This window comes from Octopus bimaculoides, chromosome 6 (genome assembly GCF_001194135.2).
Source record: "Octopus bimaculoides isolate UCB-OBI-ISO-001 chromosome 6, ASM119413v2, whole genome shotgun sequence".
Taxonomy (NCBI): Eukaryota; Metazoa; Mollusca; class Cephalopoda; order Octopoda; family Octopodidae; genus Octopus; species Octopus bimaculoides.
This window is the reverse complement of record NC_068986.1, coordinates 66,444,741-66,467,667: the sequence shown is the minus strand read 5'-3', so window position 1 is coordinate 66,467,667 and position 22,927 is coordinate 66,444,741. Positions and strand designations below refer to the sequence as shown.

General features: G+C 37.3%; 1 protein-coding gene across 4 annotated transcripts in view; it reads right to left on the bottom strand.

Moving 5' to 3' along the window:
- Nucleotides 1-462: 462 nt before the first annotated feature.
- LOC106877207 (uncharacterized) overlaps nt 463-22,927 on the bottom strand; it is a 35,272-nt gene continuing 12,807 nt past the window's right edge. Inside the window, exons 2-6 of one of the 4 annotated variants that reach the window (XM_014926056.2) lie at nt 17,939-18,005; nt 13,153-13,267; nt 6,045-6,096; nt 3,440-3,604; nt 463-795 (exon numbers count right to left, since the gene is read on the bottom strand). In XM_014926056.2, coding sequence (XP_014781542.1) covers nt 731-795; nt 3,440-3,604; nt 6,045-6,096; nt 13,153-13,267; nt 17,939-17,946 — 405 coding nt within the window. In that variant the 5' untranslated portion in view covers nt 17,947-18,005 and the 3' untranslated portion in view covers nt 463-730. The other 3 variants (XM_052968835.1, XM_052968836.1, XM_052968837.1) reach the window with 3 other exon arrangements.

Genomic DNA, 22,927 nt, shown 5'->3' with positions numbered 1-22,927 from the left:
TGCAGTTTCTGCATCAAATAAAGCCCTGGTAGGATGATCTAGTGGGAAACAGCGGACATGTCTTCACCAGTGCATGTGACAGATTGTTATGAGATGGGAGATTGTGGATTGATGCATGCATGCAGTTCTTTGTTGGAAATGTGATGGCACCATCTGATGTTCTTGATAGTTCTCAGAGCTCTGATATCGAAGCCATCGATACTCTTTGCCAGGGTCTTTGAGAGGGGATCCAGCTTCTGAGGCCCAAAATAAATATGGGGACATAATTACTTCCTTCTCTGACTCACCAGTAAAACAAAATATAGGACACACAAGTCAAACTCATTGTAATTGCTTCAACATAGGCTTCCAGAGCATACAATACAAACTGTGGATGTTGCCAAAACTAAAATTGAGAAAAAATTTCATAACCTTCACAACAGTAAGAAAGTTACTTTTCATAAGAAAAAATACAATTAGGCATTTTGTTGATTAATTTATTAAGATAATCACTTAATAATTTTCATGTGTGTGGATGGGATGGTGAGAGAGACAGAGACAGTGTGTGTGTGTGTGTGTGTGTGTGTGTGTGCTTATGTGAAATAGCACTTCAATTTTGGAAGTATGACATAATTCATATGTTGTTCACATAATCAAAACAGGAATACTGATGAGTTTATCAGACACAAACATTAGGGAAAGATGTTTCTTATTAAACAACATTGCTTCTTGAAAATTGTTAGTTAGAATTCTAGCTCCTTGGGGCATCAGAAAGTCCAAGAAAGTGATTCTTTGCACCCATTGAATATTTGCTGGCTGAAAATAATAAAAAAGAATCCAGTTCTGAAATAAAAGCTATGTGAACCAACACAGATTCAGTTACATGAGAATCAGTCACATGTTCAATCCTAAGGGTACCACTAAAGTCACTAGCATAGCTAGAGTGTGTGCTGCTTAGGGTAGCCTTTCCCTTTGCCACCCCCAGACCTCACAAAAAACACATATTGCCTACAGTAGACCCAAAAGTGCTACCTGACCGCTGGTTGACCAAGCTGGTGCACTTGCTTTTCCATTTTCTGTGGAAGGGTCAGGTACCACTGGTCAGGAGCTCCATTTGCTGTCAACAGCCACTGAACAGAGGCCTTGGCATTCCGTGGTTGCTGATGTGCAGACATGCGCACAGGCTACAGCATCTCAAGTCTTTTTTGGACGGTGAGCAGGTGTGGTCACTGTTCATCAGACTCTCCTTTCCACAGCTCGTCTCTTTGACGGAGCTGCAATCTTGGATCAAACGTACACCGAGAAAGGGCGCTTGGCACTTTGAGTGCTGTCAAGCAGGAAAAGTGCAAAGACATTCTTGGGGAAACTCTAGGTGTCGATGATGATCTGCTAAGCAGTTTGTTTGGCAGAACTTTCGGGCTGAGGCCCATGGATAACTTCCAAAAGTCCCTTGCCTGGCAGCGCTATTGAGGGGCGCTGCCTGTTCAAGATAAACTCTACCGGCATGGAAGTGCCAGCAGCCAGGCCTGCCCAAGGTGTACTCAGAGCCATAAAACTGTTCTGCACGCACTTGTCCAGTGCCCAAATATTGCTGACCTGTGGGTTTATGCCAAACAGCTACTGTCGCATGTAGAACAGATCCAGCTATCAGCTGAATCCATAGTGAAGATTGCCCCACCGACCTCCTTTAACTGGGAGAGCAAGGCAATTTTCATTTGTCTGGTGGCTGTAGCAAAAGAGGTGGTATGGTAGACCCATTTGAAAGGGCTAAAGTCAGACACTTTCCTCTTTGGCCAAGGCCTCATCAACTTTTTCAAGTTCCACTTGAAAAGGAAGGTGAGAGTAGAGAGGGAAGTGTTGTCTCGTAGCAAATTTGTTGAAAGGTGGGTGAATGTCAGAAGAATGTCCAGTATGGATGGACCAATTCTGAGAATACAACTGTAAAAAAAATGGTATAAAACGGAGAAAAGGCTTTTATGGGTTTTTCCATGAGTAATCTTTAAAGCACCTCCCCCTGTTGGGAGTTTTGTACTTGTTATATTTTCGTTGTTATCAAATGTTTATACAGACCTTTCTTTTTTATTGTCCTGTGTTTGTCCTTACATGTTTTGATTTATATTATCCCTTGTGGCCAATAAAACAAGAATTAATTATTATTATTATTATTCAGGTCACTGACTGGAATCGAACTCGGAATCTTGGAGTTAGTAGCCCGCACTCTTAACCACTATGCCATATGCCATGGAGTGAATTTTAGGGCTTATAAATCTAATATTTTCCTATCCTTCCTTAATACCGGTTCCCATATGCTTAGGAGGTTGTTGTGTCCTAGCATATATGCTGCTTCTTTTAGTTTTCATGATTTCCAGTGGTGTTCTCTATCTATTATTCCAGGCATTGACCTGAATAATAATAATAATAATAATAATAATAATAATAATAATAATAATAATAATAATAATAACAACAACAACATCGAAAAATACCTTAGGAATGAGATCCCAGGTTTGAAATTTCCCCAAGACACCTGATGAAGTTTGGAGGGTATATCAGCCAAAACGTTGTGTTAACAACAAACAAGATGAGGACAAATATCCATCAAATGTAAATAATGTATATAATTCCTCATCTCTTAAATATAGAACTAGCATTGATTTGTTTACATCCCTGCAACTAAGCAGTTCAACAAAAGAGACTGATAGAATAAGAACCAACTTGAGAGCATACTCTGATACAGCTCTCTCTCTCTCTCTCTCTCTCTCTCTTTCTCTCTCTATCTCTCTCTCCCCTCTATCTATCTATCTATCTATCTATCTATCTCTCCTTTTCCATCTGGGATAGCCATGTATCTCCTTTGTAGCAAGATACTTGTTTCTGTCCCTCTGTCATACTCTAATCTCTCATCATCTGGCACAAATTCACTTCCCTCGATACCACAACCCACACAACTGAGGGGTGTAGTATTGACTCCCTTCAACAGACCTCACTGTTCTTGGTGCCTCATAAAAAGCACTTTGTACACTCTGTAAAGTGATGGTGTTAGGAAGGGTTTCCAACCATAAAAACCATGTCAAAGCAGACAATAGTAGAGCTTGGCCAGCTCCTGTCAAACCACCCAACCCATGCCAGCATGGAAAATGGATGTTAAATGTGGATCATGATAATGATGATGATTATGTTATGCCTAACATAACTACGAAAAGCAGCATAATCAGTGTAGCATTTCCATTTAGCTATGAACTCCAGAAATTTGTCTTCACCTTCAGCTTTTTAACAAGCGAGATATAACTATCTAAATAGCTAGTCCCACTGTCAGTCTATTTATATGCCCTTCAATCTTTTCCAGTTTATTTGTGTTTCTATCAGTTTATGTGTCTTACTTCTGCACAAAACATTTTAGAAAAGTTTCATAGAAAACAATCGTAACAAATATAATTATCACCAAAAATAATCAACTTACAGATAGATACAGGTTTCGGTTCTTCATACCAATATTTCCTCTTCAGTAGGTCTACTTTACTCATTTTAGCTGAATTTAAAGCACGAGTATGCTCTGAGCGGTCAATAGGCTGAGTGTGGGATAACTGAAGTTTCTTAGGATTCTTGATATGTGACAGAGAAGTAGCTGAACAACAGAACAAAGACACTAAATATTCTCAGCTGTATATGAGCAGAGGATTTGATCTGCCAACAACAAATTAGTTTTAACAATTTCAATGTAAGTTTTTCTTCCCAATCCTTGAATTTTTCCATTGGAAATTTCAAATTGATAGAAGTGATATTTTATGAAACCAAAACTGTAGCTGTAGCAAAACTGTAGATTCAGAGAGAGAATCCAAAGTTAAAATAAAAATTGGAATTGAATAAAAACACCATATCTATCCAATGTTTCCCCCTAGTGGATTCCTTGTCTTGTGTTTCTGACTTTTTAGCCTTCCTCAATGGGAAATACCAAAAGGAATTAACGCTGGGCAGATTAAAGCTGTAGCTTTAACTAAAAACTCAATCACTAATGTTGACTCATTTTCATTAAGCTACAATTTTTACACCTTTTATCATAAAAGAGAATTTTATCTCCTTGACAACTGCAGTGAATTTGCCTTAAGAATTTATATGTCACAAACATATTTTAACTAACCTAAAGTTTGTTCTTCTAGTTTATATTTTTGCAACATTATTATCTTAAGGTGTTCATCTATCTTCATGTTAATTTTAGTTGAATTATATTTATTCAATTCCAATTTATATTTCAACTTTAGATTCCTTCTCTGAATCTTATACATAGCTACAGTTTTGTTTCCATAAAATATCACTTTTATCAATTTGAAATTTTCAATGGAAAAATTCAAAGATTGAGAGGAAAATCTTGCGTGCCCTTCCTAACTTTTTGTCTTACATGTCACCTCTTGTCCTGCTTATTCCATTTTGTTTTTCTGTGGTATGTGAGACAGAAAGTCGTTGAATAGACTTCATAATGTGTGATGAAAGAATTCTAACAAATAAACTAATAATAATAATAATAATAATAATGATAATAATAATAATGATAATAATAATAATAATAATAATAATAATAATAATAATAATAATAATAAGGCTAAAGCGAAAATCAAATAAATAATGCATGTGTTTACTAACAAAAGATGACCATTCCCAAATATAACAACATATATATAGGTTATGAGAGGTAATGGTGTCAAGAAGACCCAAAAGTGTCAGGTAATGCTGAATAATTGCTATGGACAGACTATAGCTAAGCTCCAGGTTCGATGATTATACAAATGAGGAATCCAGCGTAGGTCATATATTAGCATGCATATATATAAAAAATTAACAGAATGAGATAAAAAATCCAAGGCTACACAGAAACAGCTGTAAGCCTCTACACGGAAACAGCTGTAAGACCTTCTCTTTATAAATGTTCTGAAATCTTTCATAGCCTTGGATTTTTTTATCGCATTCTGTTCATTTTTTATATATATACACACACACACACATGCATATATATATATATATGTATGTATGTGTGTATGTATGCATGTATGAAATATGGCAGTCACCATATTTCATTTCCTAACAGCTTCCTCTGAAGAGTACAGCTTACATAATCGGACTGTTACCTAACACTCCATTGAACCCCTAATGCAAAACTGATTGGTAAGATCAGCCATAATGGATTTATAATACTGTAAACTAATATTAATATATGTATATATATAAATATATATGGAATAGGGATTTGGAATCTGGGCAGCTACTTTATTAGTACTCTGGTTCCAGCTAACTACATTGAATGATAGGGAAAATATAAAATTAAGATAAACAGTTACACTGTACTTCACTAGACAGATACACCCTAAGTTTGCTTCCTTAGATTTTATGCAACATGCAGAGTATATATTCAAGACATCATAAAAAGGAATTGAGAATTATACATCTTCAAAGCATATTTATTACAGTATTATTTTGATTTCATTCACATGAGATTTCAGTCCTGACATGCATTTACATATATATAAGTATGTATAGTTTCAGTATAAATGAAATAAAAGAAGCTGAAAATGCACTGAGAATGTTTAGGAAAATTTATTAATATTTATATTGATACACTTAACCAGTTTCACCTCTCTGTAGACCACATTTAAGGCAAGTACGAATAAATTTTGTTTGCTTCCAACCCTAGAGAATCCGACATTAGAAAGTGTAAGATATGAGGGATGTGGAGTTGTGTCGTAAAATGCATCATTCGCAATACTCTTTCACAACCCTCAAATCTTGCACCTTTGAAAACCACACAAATATGAAACCAGTGAAGCATATTAATATTAATATAGATAAATCATCTTGTATACACTCTTAGTGCAATTTCAATTTATTTTATATATACATACATATATATATTATGGGTGTGTGTGTGTGTATATATATATATACACACACACACACACACACACACATATGCAATATATATATGTGTGTGTGTGTGTGCATGTGTGTGAGTAGTTATTTTCATAAATAACTCTATTTGTTAATACAAAGGAAGTATTATTCAAGAGAATACTTACAATCATTTCCAGAAGATCCCTTTAGCAACCAAGGACACATTGGTTTGTCATTCTACATAAGACATATTAGATATCATATTAACTCTTTAGAGTATAGTGCATTATTTAAACTCTAACAGATATCTACTTTTTTTTTTTTTTTTTTTTTTTTTTGTAAGTAAATATCCTAAGTGCAGTCATGGTTATAAGCGCTTGTGTAACTGTGTAATTAGAAATTTGCTTCCAAACTACATGCTTCCCAGTTCAGTCTTACTGTGCAGAACCTTAGGCAAATGTATTCTAGTACTATCACAAGCCAACCAAAGCCTTGTGAGTGGATTTGGTAGATAGAAACTGAAGAAAAGCCAATCATGTATATATATTTCTCAATGACAGTGCTAATGTGCACTGAATATGCATAAGCTGATGACATGCAACAATCAGTGAACTGATGATACAGAGACTTAAAATTTCGAATGTAATTTTGCCTATCTGTAATCATTTAATTTTGTCCTCCATTCACAATGAGATTGAGGTGTACTTCTGTCATCACATATGACTTGCTCATGAGAAAAGACACCTTGGGACCAGTTGCAGGACACACACCTATGAAATCTTGCAGATGCTACATATGAATATGGTTATTACATTAAGTTATAGGCTTCTTGAAATAGTTGTTGAGATAAGACTGTAAGATTTTTCAGTTCTTTTGTTATTGTTTTCTTGATTCTGTAATCTGTATTTTCTGTGTTTCATGTAAATATACATCTCAAGACTGTGTTTATCTAGCTAACTACCAATACATACATACATACATACATACATACATGCATATATGTATTTATATATATATTTATAAATATATATACTAGCAGAAGTACCTGGGATTGCTTGGGATTCAAATACTACAATGTTTTTGATACTTTAGTAAATTTCCTGTGTCATAAATAACGTTAATGCCAAATTGGTTGCCGAGTACCGCTGAAACCAAGTGGTAACAGTTTAATATGAAGTTCTGAAAAGGGCTGTAATGTGTTCTCAGGTGGTATAACAATCGTATGTAAAGTGACCCTGAAAAGGGCCTTTTTTTCCCTCTACACTGAAAGCAATAGAAATGTTGCTGTGAAATGGGGAACTCTGTGAAAACAGATGACAAACCTAGGTTGGACAAAGGAAAAGAAACATGGTTAAGGAAAGTTAGTAACTTTGAAAGCATAACTACAGTAGCACTCACAACATATCAGGTCTGCAAGGTTGCACTGGTGTAGTGGAGACACTGGGGTTCACGAATTTGAAAGCAGTTGGTGCATGAAGTGCCTACAACACCTCTCTGTAGACCACATTTAAGGCAAGTACGAATAAATTTTGAGCATCCTACATTACTGGCCTTGAAAAAAACATGGCTCGCCCACCTCCTTTTGGCAGCTGAAGCAGACTCTGTTTTATGGCCAAGGTGCATTCTTTTTTTAGATGGCATGGCAGTAGTATTGGACTATGTTTAAATTGTGAGTTTTAAAAAATGGGCAAAAGGGGACACTGAAAAGCAAATTTGGCACATTGTATAAAAAGTGAACCTACTAAACATATTATTAAAAAAAGGTGGAAGCAGGGACAGACAGTTAGCTATGTGAACACAAAGACACTGAATGCAATATTTTTTAACAGCACATGAGCTAAAAACTGGTAGGCAGAAACAGTGTGAAAGAGCTAGTTTAATTGAGTATGGGGACAATGAAAAATTTCAACAGGAAGTATGAAGTTAAAGCAATAATGTAGATCAAATGGTAGGCCTAACCTGTAAGCCGAAGCACATATCAGATATGCTCGGAAGCGCATCAGTAATCATAATTTCACACTGGCATGATCAGGTGAATTGTGTTCCACCAATGAAATTCAGTCAAAGAACTAATCAGATAGGCTCACTACAGTGGACAATCAATAGTGTTCACACACATAGGTCAAAGGTTATGTTCACAGTTCACTCCATATTGGCCATTGACATAATGTCATTAAGGAAAATGGTGGTGAAAAGGAGGCATTATGGTTGTTGGCGATAATAGGGGGAGGGGAAGTGAGTAAAGGAGGGGGCATCATGGCCATAAGCAATAATGGTGGGGGTTAAATAAACACTAATGTACACAGATCAAAAAAGTGGGGTGCACATTAATAGTGTTCACGCCTACATGTCAAAGGTCATGCTTGCAGTTCACCCTGTGTTATCACCATGAGCAGAGGGTAATTAGAGAAAATTTGTGCTGAAGTGGTGGGGGGCATCATGACCATAGGCGATAATAGTGGGGGGGTTTAAGTAAACACTAATGTAAACAGATCAAATCAGCAAGGTAGAACTGCCCCACAATCCTTCACGTGTGAGTAAATGGCGGAAGTTGTAAGCCAAAAACTAAGTTTAATCCAGTAAATTGCAAATTTAATGCTAATAAACTTGACAAAACATTAGTTTAAAACAGTCAATTAAGCATGGGTAATATTCTTGCCAAATTTGGAGTGAATTGGTTTTGGAACTGCAGAAGTTATGGGGAAGATAGTTTTTGTGTGTGACAGATGCACAGGTGCAATAAACACCAAAGATGTACAGAAAACAGATTCTATCACATGCCAGGGGAAAAAACTAGAAGTTGCTGATAGCTTCCGTTACCTAGGTGACCAAGTCAGTAGCGGAGGTGGATGTTCTGAGAGCATAGCTGCTAGAATAAGAATAGCCTGAGCAAAGTTCAGAGAGTTCCTATCTCTGTTGGTAACAAAGAGCCTCTTGCTCAGAGTGAAAGGTAGACTGTATGATGCCTGTGTACGCCATACTACATGGCAGTGAAACATGGGCTGTGACTGCTGAGGACATACATAGACTTGAAAGAAATGAAGTTAGTATGCTCCACTGGATGTGTAATGTCAGTGTGCATACATGACAGAGTGTAAGCACTCTGAGAGAAAAGTTGGACATAAGAAGCATCAGATGTGGTGTGCAAGAGAGACGACTGTGCTGGTATGGTCATGTGATATGTATAAATGAGGATAGCTATGTGAAATGTCACACCCTAACAGTGGCGGGAACCTGTGGAAGAGGTAGACACAGGAAGACATGGGATGAGGTGATGAAGTATGACTACGAGCGTTGGGCCTTACAGAGGCAATGACAAGTGACCAAGACCTTTGGAGATATGTCATGCTTGAGAAGACCTGGCAAGCCAAGTGAGATCGTAGTCATGGTTGATGCCAATGCTTTTTAACTGCCCCGTTGAAAAGCACCTTTCAATTGTTGGTCAATATGCTGTGCTTGTGAAGACCTGTTGAACTGAGTGAAATCATAGTTGTGGCCAATGCCAGTCCTACTTGACTGGCACCCATGCAAGTGGCATGTAAAAAGCACAATTTGAGCATGGCCGATGCCAGCGCTGCCTGCCTGGCATGTAAAAAGCACCATTCAAGCATGGCCAATGCCAGTGCCACTTGACTGGCACCTGTGCCAGTAGCACATAAAAAACACCATTCGAGCATAGCCAATACCAGTGCTGCCTGACTGGCTCCCGTGCCATTGGCACCTAAAAGCACCCACTACACTCTCAGAGTTGTTGGCATTAAGAAGGGCATCCAGCTGTAGAAACCTTGCCAAATCAGATTGGAGCCTAGTTCAGCCTCCTGGCTTGCCAGTTCTCAGGTTGTTTGATTATAAAGAGTGTTATTATCATTATAGTCATTGTTTATAACAACATTATTACTAAGAAATGAATTGAAAAAGAGAAAAACAGATGTTTGAGTTGACCATATGTTATGGTAAAAAACAATCTCAAATCTACCACCTCAAGTAAACATCTTGATGTTGAAATTACAGGGAGAACATACTGAAAAGGATTTCCATTTGCTTTCTTCAACACTATTGGGAAAATTTAGGGTGTAGCATCCCAACAAAAAAAGCTGTCATTCAATAGATGCCACAATAATGGTGAAACAATACTATTCTTTTCTTTTTTTGTACTTATTTGCTACAGGGAAGATACATGGGGAGAAGAGTCACTGAGGAATATTAGTCTTAACAAAGATATGGTACAAAGAGCTATAAACATCAACACTTTGGTTTGCATGTCAGTACTCTATAGACAAATAATTGTTTTAAAAACAATGAAATTTTTGCTGTTGAGTAGGTTCATCAACTCTTCATGGGCAGTTCTATGGCATGAAAATAACCAAAATCTGTCTTGACTTAGGCAAAAGAGCCTTCTCATTATGTTAGTGACCAGCTTGAGTCTTGCAAAGGAAAAAACATAAAATAAATCCCAAAGAAAACATATATATACACATCCATCCATCCATACATACATATATGTGGTGAACTGGGTGATAAAGGTTAGCTCAGTTATAAATGCAGGATATCTTCTAGAAGTGCATTCTCTTCCACTCTCTGAAGTAGAGTATTATTCCAGATAACAAACAGAGCTTTACTCAATCAAAACAAAAGATGGAATGCAGAGCCAGTCAGAGCAAGACTGGCATTTTCTATGGTTTTAAACATTATCAGAAGCCCTGCACTAAATGCTTTATTGTTATAGTTCTATACTATCTTCAACTCACTTAAAATACTTCTGAGATCCAAATCACTTTCATTTAAATACTTGTGAGCTATCAATTCTAATTCAGTAATTCTGTACTTGTTCTCTCACCACATAATTATACGACCTTCAGTTTTATAAACCACAAGGTCGTTAATGTTCATTCAATACTTAGAATATCTCTGAAATCCAATACACTTTAAATTTAACAAATTAAGATAATGAAATTGAATGGCAATGCTAAACAGGCAGACTTACTTCAGTCTTGTTAGATGCTTATTAATAATTTTGCCATTCTGCTTCTCTATTTTAATGCATCAAACTTATCATACAATAACTGAGCTTTATTATTTTTCTTATAAGATTCCTAGAATGAATCAGATTATTACTAATATATGATAAATGTTGTAATGTTAACCATCCCCAATTAAATAAAATTGAGAATTTTTATTGTGCACAGTTTTTGCTTAGCTTATCTTGTTAAACAAAACTATAACTCATAAAACAAAGTTAGATTAATATAGTCACATTTTCAATGCTAGCCTACAAAATCAAATTTAAATTATATTAGGAGTATGTATTGAGAGAGAATATTTAATTGATTAAGTGGTAATACTATGTATTAATGAATTCACTTGAGGTTGCGTCATTTAAGTTTTGTGTTTTGAAATTTTGTTTAAAATAAAATCAGGAGTTACAAAGGAAGGACATCGTCGTCGTCATTGTCGTCGTCGTCATCGTCATCATCATCATCATCATCATCATTTACCGTCCACTTTCCATGCTGGCATGGATTAAATGGTTTGACAGGAGCTGGCCAGGCAGGAGCCTGTACCAGACTTCTGTGTCTGTTTTGGCATGGTTTTTACAGCTGAATGCCTTTCCTAACACAAACCCATCCAAATTTCATTATGTAATTTTAGTACATGTAAATTGTTGTCTTCTAAAGGTTAACTTTCTAAATGTCTCAAACATGTTGGCCTGTAGGTAAATATCAAACTATAAGTAAAATTACGGATAATCCTCTTGTTTAATACATGCTGTTTCTTTAGGCAAGATAAATACCATTGTACTTGCCTCACTCCAGTGAGTTACAAAATCCTAATTCCAACTATTTTTTTCAGATCTGTATTTTTATGAAATGATCTAAGTGGTTGCCTGTATGTGGAAGATGTGCATTCTTTTTGATTTTTGCCTGTTTCAATCATTGGACTACAGTCAAGGAGTGAATTGTCAGGATTTAGTTGATCCTATCAATATCACAGTAGTTATTTCGATCTGAAACTTATTTTATCAATTTTTATTTGCTGAACTACCTAGTTACAGGAAATAAAAATAGACAGAACATTACCATAACAGCAGTATAAGCATAAACACAAACAAGGTCAATATGTACACATATTTTTATTTTATTTTTTCTTCTTTGTTTAGTATTCAAGTAAATTATTGTAATCAAAATAATTATAAAATTTAAATATGAAGAAACTGGGAAAAAGAGAAAGAAAGGAAAAGAAAGAAAAGAAAAAAGGTAGGGTAAATCAGTGGAAGATGGAAGGGGACGGGACGATGAACCAGATACCCCAGAATAAATGGTGTGCTCAGCCATGACCCATGGTAATGACCAAGATGTCAGTACTACAGAGGATGGCCAATGACACTTGCTGCAGCAGTCACTCCACCTTGTGGTGCTCATTTTTCTGACAGGCCACTGTTGACCCTATTTTCTGGAGGAAATCAGTAGTATGGGGTTCAAGAACACCTGATTTCTTGATGGTAGCTGGCACAAATTGATAGTAAGGCCCCTGTATTCGTTAATTTTTCTCTCCTCCACATTATGAGTGGTGACACCCAGACTTACAGCCAATGCTGCAAGATTGAAGCTGGAGAATGTGTTACTGCACTTCACATCTCAGACTAGAGATCTACCTCCTCCAAATGGGAAGGGGGCACTTACAGCCCCCACAGCTGAGGTCTGCAGGCTCAAGTTGGGACAAGAAGCCAGCCGTGTCACGGCCCCTTCTAATTGTGCCATTCAAAGCAGCATGTTGCGGGGATCAGCCCACACTAAGGCTGCAGGACAATGGATGCAGACTGAATTCATCTACTACCACTCCACAATGACATTTGTGCAGAATGTGTATATATTATAAATAGAATTATGTGCTTTCACCATATATTGATAATAGAAAATAGTCTAATACAGTGTATATAAGCCCTCATAATAGAAAAGGTTCATAATTCTATTTATAAAATTCCAGTTGTTGCAGTCTCCTAATTCACACAAAATTTGCACACACACACACACAATGTATACATATATATTGTATTTTTCTCAATTTCCATGAACCAAATTCTATTTGCAAAGTATATGTAGACCAGAGACCTTAAGTCTACTGTAAATGATACTTACACAAGGTACTGTGCTGTGGAATTGCACCTGGAGCCATACTATTGTGAAGTGGACTTCTTACCACACAACGATGCATTTACTCTTTTGCTGGTTCCATACATTAGGCTATGGCTTTACTTGAATACTGGCAATTTTTTTAAAAAAGAATATATCTTACCTTCATAAGCGGCTTTAACCAATAATCAGTAATTAGACTTGTCTTGGTTAATTTTTTCAATTTTGTATTCTGTGAAGGTACACGATATGAAATCATTCTAAAGTGATGGTCATTTCTGAAAGTATGAATTAGGCATGATGATTTAGTGTTAATTTCTAACACCATTTTCTCATAACTGCTTCTGTTTGTTTTTGATTCTCCAAGGATTTACATTCAAGCCAGGTCATGTACTCAGGCATGTTAGATGAGTGATGACACCCTCTAAAGATAGATCTTTTCTTTTATCTGTTTCAGCCATTAGACTGTGGCCATGCTGGGGCACTGCCTTGGATTTTTAGTTGAATCAATCAACTCCAATACTTATTCTTTTTTAAGCCTGGTACTTATTCTATTGGTCTCTTTTGCCAAAGCACTTAGTTATGGGGATGTAAACACACTAACACCGGTTGTCATGTAGCAGTGGAGGACAAACACAGACAGAAAGACACACACATACATACATACATATATACATATTAATATTTCACTTAGGCATGGTGTGACTAATAACCTGATGTAGAACTCAATATGCAGATGGTCCAAAACACAGTGTTATATGGGTATAGAATGGTAATAGGAACAAATAGATGACACCGGAAATGATGGGCTTCTATCAGTCTACCAAATCTACTAACAAGGCTTTGGTTGACCTGAGACTATAGTAGAAAACACTTGTCCAAATTGCCACCCTGTAGGACTGAACCCTGAACCATGTGGTTGGGAAGCAAGCTTCTTACTACACAGCCATGCCTGCACCTAAGATTAATGTGTCTAGGTTTCACCAAGATTTAGGTACATTACTTTTGATGCAGGTAAATTTTCTTTATAATAATTCTGTTCTTGCAATATCATGATGTAAGCTGGTCGTAATTTGTATTCACATCTCACATTACACACTAAGAAACAGAGATTAAGGTGGCGAGCTGGCAGAAACGTTAGCATGCCAGGCGAAATGCTTAGCGGTATTTCGTCTGCTGCTACGTTCTGAGTTCAAATTCTGCTGAGGTTGACTTTGCCTTTCATCCTTTCGAGGTCGATTAAATAAGTACCAGTTATGCACTGGGGTCGATATAATCGACTTAATCCGTTTGTCTGTCTTTGTTTGTCCCCTCTGAGTGTAGCCCCTTGTGGAGAGTAAAGAAATAAGAAACAGAGATTAAGAGAGGTAGAAGTCGTCTAATGTAAAGAAATAGTCTAAAGTTTGCATGTGCTTTTTCAGCAATGTTTGTTGCCAATGCAATTAAGGTTCAGCAATACAACAGACTCTGTGACAACAACCACCATATGCCTTGGCATGCAAGATGTGCTCTTCTAATGTCTTCTTGTATTTATTAGTTGTCTCTTCATGGTTACCACTGAAACATTTGCAATGTACTGAGCTGGCTTTGCACTACAGAGAATCATACCTAAGCAGTTATAATCAGTGCAAGATATTGAAGTGCATACCAATGAAGGAGTTTGTCCATGATTACCTGACAATGATGCAGCTAATGATGCTAAACATGATGATTATAGTGATGATGGTGCTGTTGATGAGAATGATGATGTTTACAACTAGATGCACATTCCCTATAGGCCAACCCAACAGGTGAAGTAATGCTTTGGGAGGAAGAGTAGGAAAATAATTCTTAAAACCTGGTGCCTTGAGGAGAGGCTAACAACAACATGCTACTACTGCTGATGATGATGATAATGATGATGATGATGACATTGATAGTACTGATTAGGATAAGTACAATAATGTCAATGATAATGATTTTACCAAAGGAACTTCTCACTTAGGAGTAGAAACGGCTTTTTTTTAATCGGATTTGACCTCATGACTATAAAATGCTGCAACTATTTTTACTTCAGTATAAAGCAAATAGTTTTGTAATGGAGCAATCATCATCATCATCATCATCATCATCATCATCATCACCATCACCACCACCACCACCATCATCATCATCATCATCATCATCTGTTTTCCATATAAGCATGGGTAAGACAGTTTGACTAAAGCTGGTAAGCCGGAGAGCAGCACTGGGCTCCATCTGTTTTGGATTGGTTTCTACAGCAAGATGCCCTTCCTAATGCCAGCCACTCCATAGAATGTACTAGGTGCCTTTACATGTACTAGTATGAGTATTTTTATGTGTCACCAGCATGGGTACCTTTTACATATCATTGACACCTGTGCCTTTTACATGTCACTGGCACAGGTGCATTTAATGTTACCAGCACAGGTGCCTTTTACTTGTCACTGGCACTGGCCACAGCTATGATTTCCCTTAGCTTGACATGTTTTCTCAAGCACAGCAAATCACCCAAGGCTTCAGTCACTTGTCATCACCTTCATGAGACTCAGCATCCACAGATCATGTTTCACCACCTCATCCAATGTTTTCTTGGATCTATCTCTTCCACATGTAAGAGATCGTTTCTTCTTCCTAAAGCTGTTCTCATCCATATGCACCACATGACCATACCAGGACAGTCGTCTCTCTTGCACACTACATCTGATGCTTCTTATACCCAATTTTTCTCTCAAGATGCTTACATTCTGTCATACATGCATACTGACATTACACATCCAGCAGAGCATACTAGCTCAGGAGGTAACATGGAGAGAGGGAACAGCAGCTTTCAGCATCTGAAAACAAGATTCTAATGAGTATTTGCTAATAGACATGTCATAACAGTTGTCCTCATATTTAATCTACCATCATTCATTTGTGTTATACTTGCTGCCTCCACTGGAAGTGGTTGCTATACAAGTATTAGTACAAGCAATATTAATACAAATACAAGTTAATAAATAGATATAAAAATAAAAATAAACAATTGCAGCATGGAAGGTGTTTATAAGCATTTAAGAAACACACAAAACTGTTAGATTCACTTCAACAGGTCATGGTCTCAAAGCGACGAAAATATTTTGGAAAATTAAATATAAATATTGAAGTGAATCTAATGGTTTTTGTGTGTTTCTTAAATGGCTTATAAACACCTTCCACGCTGCAATTGTTTTCGTTCCCGCACACGATCTCAGATCAGGTCACTTGCTATGCAAGTACATCTCCAAAAAATAAAAATAGTTAATTTCTTATCAATAGATAAATAGTTAATTGGTTAATTAATTACTGCTACCTCCATTGGAAGTGGATGTTATACAAGCATTAGTACAAGCAATGTTAATACAAATACAAGTAAATAAATAAAAATAAAGATAGTTAATTCATTATAAACAGATAGAATAGTTAACTGGTTAATTAATTAACTAAATAATAATAAATACTAGACAGTCATGTTTTAATTTTGTTTGATACAAAATAAAATGCTACAGTGTTTGTATTGCAGCAATTTAAATGACACTACTGAGGGAGGAGGTCAAAGGCCAGGAGAAGAAGGATTGCCAAGAGATGTTCTGGTACAGGAGAGAGGTTTCCAGTATAGGTGGTTGGCATAGGAAAGGGAGGGCACATTGCAGTTAAGGAGACAATGGAATAACTGCACCTTTCAGAGCCAGGGCAGTAATAGAGAAAGAGAGAGAGGCAACTTCGATAAATTTTATACAGTGTCAAAAAAGGAGCAAAGAAGACAATTAGAGGCAAAGCTATAAATATTTTAGATTAAGTTAAGATGGGTTAGTGTTACAAATGTAGTTGCTCCTTTGAACTAGGTTTTTATCAGCATTGTTTTGATAGTAGTAAGAAGAACCTTATTAAGGGTCATATACGAGCAGTTATACAGCTTGGTATATCATATATCTCTATTACTGACCCCATTGATTTGAGAGCTTATACATGGATATATGATACTGGGCAATCAGTGAAGGAACATCAATGTAAGAAGCACCATTGACTCAGTTGAGCTCTTCTACTATCTCTTTGCAATCTGCCATGCAGCAGTCCCATGACTTTGTCACATCCATGGCAGGGTGGTTGAACAGATGTTATATCTTACCAAAGGGTAGCCTGTAACAATGCAAGGTACAGTTGTCACTTTGAGAAATATTTTCAAAATATCCACATATCCCAGTTTTCATTTTATTTACCTATAATCATATTCAGCGCTCTGTTTTTATACCCTACATATAACCTATTACCAGTACCAAAAAATATAATACAAATGGTGCACATATACTGTAACCTTTTAATCAAAACATAGCATAATAGCATCATACCTTTCTGAAGGTATCATTGTATATAAAACTATTAAAATTTTGTGCAAAATTACTTTCAGAGCAAACATATTATGAAATGTAAATGGATATTGTTTTTGGACTTGGGTCTTACCCCAAGGATGCAATTGTAAAAATATTCTGAAATCCCCAAAAATCCAAAATCTGCCACACTTTCAGTCCCAGGAATTTCAAATAAGGGATTTTCAACTTGCACTGATGCATATTTTATTAACTAGAGAGCAACGGTTCCTGATCTCTCTACTACTAAAGGTCCCCTTTTATTTAAATGAATTTTCCATGGTAGCCACAGGTTTTGAAAGGTCTGTCTGCTCAACAAGTTTTGAACATAACCCCAATTCTACTTTATGGCTCTTACAGCACCACAAGCCTCGGGACTCTATAGACCCCAGACTGGAAATTGTTGCTCTAAAGGGACAACAATCAAAATTGATTATTAACTTTGAACCAAAAGAGATGAAGTTAAGCATAGTCCAGTGATCTAAAACCTAGACCATCTAAAAAAAAAAAAAAACTAATAAGGTACAGAACAGGAAAGTAATAGGGATAGAAAATACTTACGTAGCCATTCTTATATTTCTGTTTAAAGTTGACAGCACACAGTATCAGGAAAACATCAACTGATCTGCTGCAAATTTTGAAAACTTATATAAGTGTGTGTGTGTGTGTGTGTGTGTGTTTCTGATTGAGAGGATGAAGGCATATATTTGTATCATGCATATTAGTATATTCGCACACATGGTTGTAGCTATATATTTGTCAGTGCGTACATACATATATTCATATATACATGTATAGATTCATGCAAGTAAATATAAATACAAAATACAAATATAATTCTTACTTGTGCTTGTTCATATACACTCACGAAGTCAAGTGTATATATATATACAGTAAGCACATATATGTACAAAATAGTTGGAAAGATAATACTGACAACTTATTAATACCCCCCACAAACTTCAATAATAAACACTTGAACTCATTGACATAAAGAGATAGTGCCTGCTTAAAATTAAATTTGGTAAACTCATTTGACCTTAGAAAATGTACAGAGAACATGAAAACTGAAATCAAAGCTGATATTTTATACAATAATAATGTTCATGTGACAGTGTAGAGAGACAAGGGGTGGTAGCACTGTAAAAGTGACAAGTGTCTCATTAAGTACTCAGTACTGAACAGGAAAGAAAAACAACAACCCTTTCTTCAAAATGTTGGCCATTATATTTCAAGAATGATATTCTGAATATTTTGAGATGGTCACTTTTTTAAAACTTGCCAAATAAACACATGCACTATATATTCATTCTTCACTTGTTTATTATTGTTCTTATTTTATGTCCATTGTCTGGAAATCTTTTGTCACACTTCCTGTGACCTCTTCAGCAACTCTCCATCTCATATGTCTCCTCCTAGTTTGTTTAGTTCATTCTGTCTTCAACGAAAAATTTTTTTAATTAATTGAAATTTTCCTCTTTGTTGAAAAAAGTGACAATTTTAGTGGCAACTGTTAGAATCTTTCAAAGAGAAGGGAGGATAATTTTGAGAAATTAAGAATTAAGCTCTGAAGTAAATTTACATGCTTATAGAAAGAATGGTTTGAGCTTTGTTTGCAGGCAAGAGACATCTATATCAGTTAGTCAGAGTTTGCAGTTTTAGCATAGTTTATCCAACATTGCAGATCATTTGATGGATGGAGTTATGAATACATCATACCCAAAATAATTTGCAAATTAAAATTATAGTGAAATTAATGAACAGTGAAGGTGCATGGCTCAGTGGTTAGAGCATCGAACTTACGACCATGAGGTTGTGAGTTCAAATCTCAGACAAGGCTGCGTGTTGTGTTCTTGAGCAAGACACTTTATTTCACGTTGCTTCAGTTCACTCAGCTGCTGAAATGAGTTGCGACGTCACAGGTGCCAAGCTGTATCGGCTTTTGCCTTTCCCTTGGATGACATCGGTGGCATGGAGAGGGAAGGCTGGTATGCATGGGCGACTGCTGGTCTTCCATAAACAACCTTGCCCAGACTTGTGCCTTGGAGGGTAACTTTCTAGGTGCAATCCCATGGTCATTCGTGACCAAAGGAGGTCTCCAAATGAATAGTACATGTTTGTGTTCTCTCTACAATGTGTTTGAAGGCTGTTAAAAGTAAAACATTGGCTTCAATTTTTGGTACAAGACCAGCAATTTTGGGGTAGGGGGCTAGTTGATTACATTGACCCCAGTGCTCAACTGATACTTATTTTATTGACCCTGAAAGGATTAAAAGCAATGTCTACCTCAGCAGAATTTGAGCTCAGAATGTGAAAACAGGCTAAATGTCACTAAGCATTTTTGCCTGGTATGTTAATGATTCTGCCAGCTTGTCACCATGGTAAAAAGTAAAATATTTTTATTCTTAAAGAAGTGCAAGAAGCTGAAATTGTACACATTGCTAATGATTCATTAAATCTCTTGGATTGGGGGACATCACAAAAGACTTTTTCTTCATGGATTATATCCAGGATAATCAATCTGGTATAGCTTTAATTAAGCTATACACAAAAAATTAACAGAGACCCAGAATGTGTTAGTGAAAGTTTTATTTAGTTGAACATATGAAGGTGACAGCTGCCAGTCAACTCCTGCTTCGTAGAAGCCCGCTTAACTAGAAGTCAACTTCGCTACAGACCAGCTCCCTAGCTAGCTCACAGTGAAGTTCCTGTCAACAGTTCATCTGTCATAAATCCTTGGACAGTGCCCTACATATAGCTCCCCACCAGAACTGTTGACTGTCATTGGAACTGGGAAAGCCTTTTAACTGCCCTGCACGTGTGTGTGTGGTTATTTGGCTCATTGGTGACTACTCCTTGCCAAGGGTTGGTGTGATTTGCTTGGGGTGGCTCCTGTTTGGTGGTTGAGTTACTTGGATGGAGCTGTCAATATTGAAATGGGCTGGTTTCAACCTATCAATAGAAACTGTCTTGTCACCCACCAATTAGGAGTTGGAATGATTTGTCTCCCAGACATATGACTTCATATGGGCCATCATAGGGTAACTGGAGGGTTTTTGTTGTGTGTCACATCAAATGAACACGAAGTTAGCAGTGTGGAGGTTATTTGGTACAGATGATCTAGGTGTGCCATGTGTTGACATGGGAATAGGGCACAACTGGCCCACACTGTTTCTCAGTTGTGTGAGGTACTTTTTGACATCTGGGTCTGGCTTCACGTTCAGAAGGAACTCTCCTGACACTGTAAGAAGGGCACTATAAACCATTTCTGCATAAGAAGTATTGAGATTTTCGTTGGGGTGGTATGGATTCCTAGTATCACCCATGGAAGTTGATCAAGCCACTTGAGCCTGTTAAGTCTGGTTATCAGGGATTCCTTCAGGCAGTAGTGGAATCTCTCCACTAACCCATTGGCCTGTGGATGGTAGGCTGTTGTGCACTTCATTGTGATTCCAAAAAGGTCACACATGTCATTTTACAGCTTTGAGATGAATTGTAGACCCTGATTGGATGCGATGTTGTCTGGGATACCAAAACAGGCAATCCAGTTTGTGATGAAGGCTCAGCTGACTTCTTGTATTTCTGTGCAGCAGAGAGGTATAACCTCAGGCCAATGAATGTAGAAGTCTGCCAAGGCCAGTAGGTACAAGCACCCCTGCGAAGGTGGTAGGGGGCCAACAAGATCAATGTTGACATGGCTGAAATGGGCCTGTGGTGGTTCATAGTTGCCAAGTGGGGGTGCTTTAGTGTGCTGATATACCTTGGCTTGTTCACAGGGGATGCAGGTCTTGGTCCACTCCCCAATTTGCTTGGCCATACCGTGCGAGATAAATTTGCTTGATAGCAGGCACCATGTGGCTCTAGTACCTGGGTGGGACAGTCGGTAAATGATGTCAAAAACCTTCTTGCACCAGGCTAATGAGATGATCAGTTGTGGCTTCCCAGTAGATATGTCACACAGTAAGATTGTGCTATTGGAGCCAAGGTGCATATCCTGCAAGGAAATTTACATGATAGCAGTGCAGTAGGCCCTGATCTCGTCATCTGTCTGTTGCCTCATAATCCAGGCCTTCCATTATTGGGGCTAGGTAGGTGTGAGAGCAGGTAGGGGCACAAAGCAGTGCATTGGTGACTGTGTTGCTTTTTCCAGCTACGTGCCTGTGGTGTACTCAGAAATGGCTAATAGCTGTCATTGCTGGCATGCAGACCAAGGCTCCAAAGCTTGTTCATAGCAAAGGTGGTTTGTGGTCTGTGAACACTGTAAACGTGCAACCTCCAAGAAAATAGTGAAAGTGGCAGACTCTTAGATGGATAACTAGCAGTTCCCTGTCAAAAGCACTGTATTTCTGTTCAGGAGGTCGTAGTTTCTGACTGAAGAAGGCAAGTGGTCACCACTGACCATTGATGTGTTGTTCCAAAACACCCTGAATGGCTGTGTTGAAGGCATCGACTGTGAGTGCAGTCCAAGCTGACATATGAGGATGGGACAGCATGATTGCTTTAGCCAGGGCTTGTTTTGTGGATTTAAAGCTGAGGTCATTGCACCATCCTACTCCACCTGTTTTCTTGAACCATCTTTGACAGTGTATAGGGGTCTCATCACTCTTGCTGCAGAAAGAATGAAGTGATGGTAAAAGTTTGCCATACCCAGAAATTAGTGTAGAGCCTTGCTTGTGGTGGAGTATGAAAAGGATAAGATAGCTTTCACTTTTGCTGGCAGGTGCGTAGCACAAGCACCTGTGATTTGATGTCCCAGGAAGTCAATTTCTCTAACACCAAAAGTACATCTGGTGTGGTTGATTACTAGGCCATACTATTCCAGTCTATCAAAAAGAACCTCTAGATGCTTCTTGTATAGCTCTGCATTTTGGCTTGCAATAAGGATATCGTCTAAGCATGCAAAAACAAAATCAAGACCCCTGCACATGAATCTTTTGATACCTCATATGTCAAAATCAGAAACTCAGTTTTTGAATGCATAAGGAAGACACACACACACACAAACACCCTTTTATATATATAGATAAATATAAGTAATTATTTGGATCTTGGGTATATGATTAGTTGTATGCCAATTGGAGCACTTTCACCATTTAGACTACTTGATGTCATCCACAGTTATGATATAAGTGTCACTGGATCTATGTCAGGAATTCTGCAGTGTTCATTGAATTTATAATGAATGAGGGAAATAGAAAATGGAGTTAGCAAGGATCATTATTCAATACAATTATTGTTTTGACCAATCTTGCATCTGTCCCTTGCAGGTGGGATATTGTACAGAATGCATCTCATCAGGTGTCTCATCTACTGACAACCACAACATGTCAAGCGAAACTGAGTATATTTAGCGGAGTATCTTATTTAAAAAGAGACACCTAACAAGATGCATTCCACACTGGTAGATGCAACATAATTAGCTGTACAATATCTCACCCACAAGGGACAGATGCAAGATGGGTCAAAATGATCATTGTATTGAATAAAGATTCTTGCTAACTCTATTTTCCATTTCCCTCATTCATTATATATATATATATATATATATAT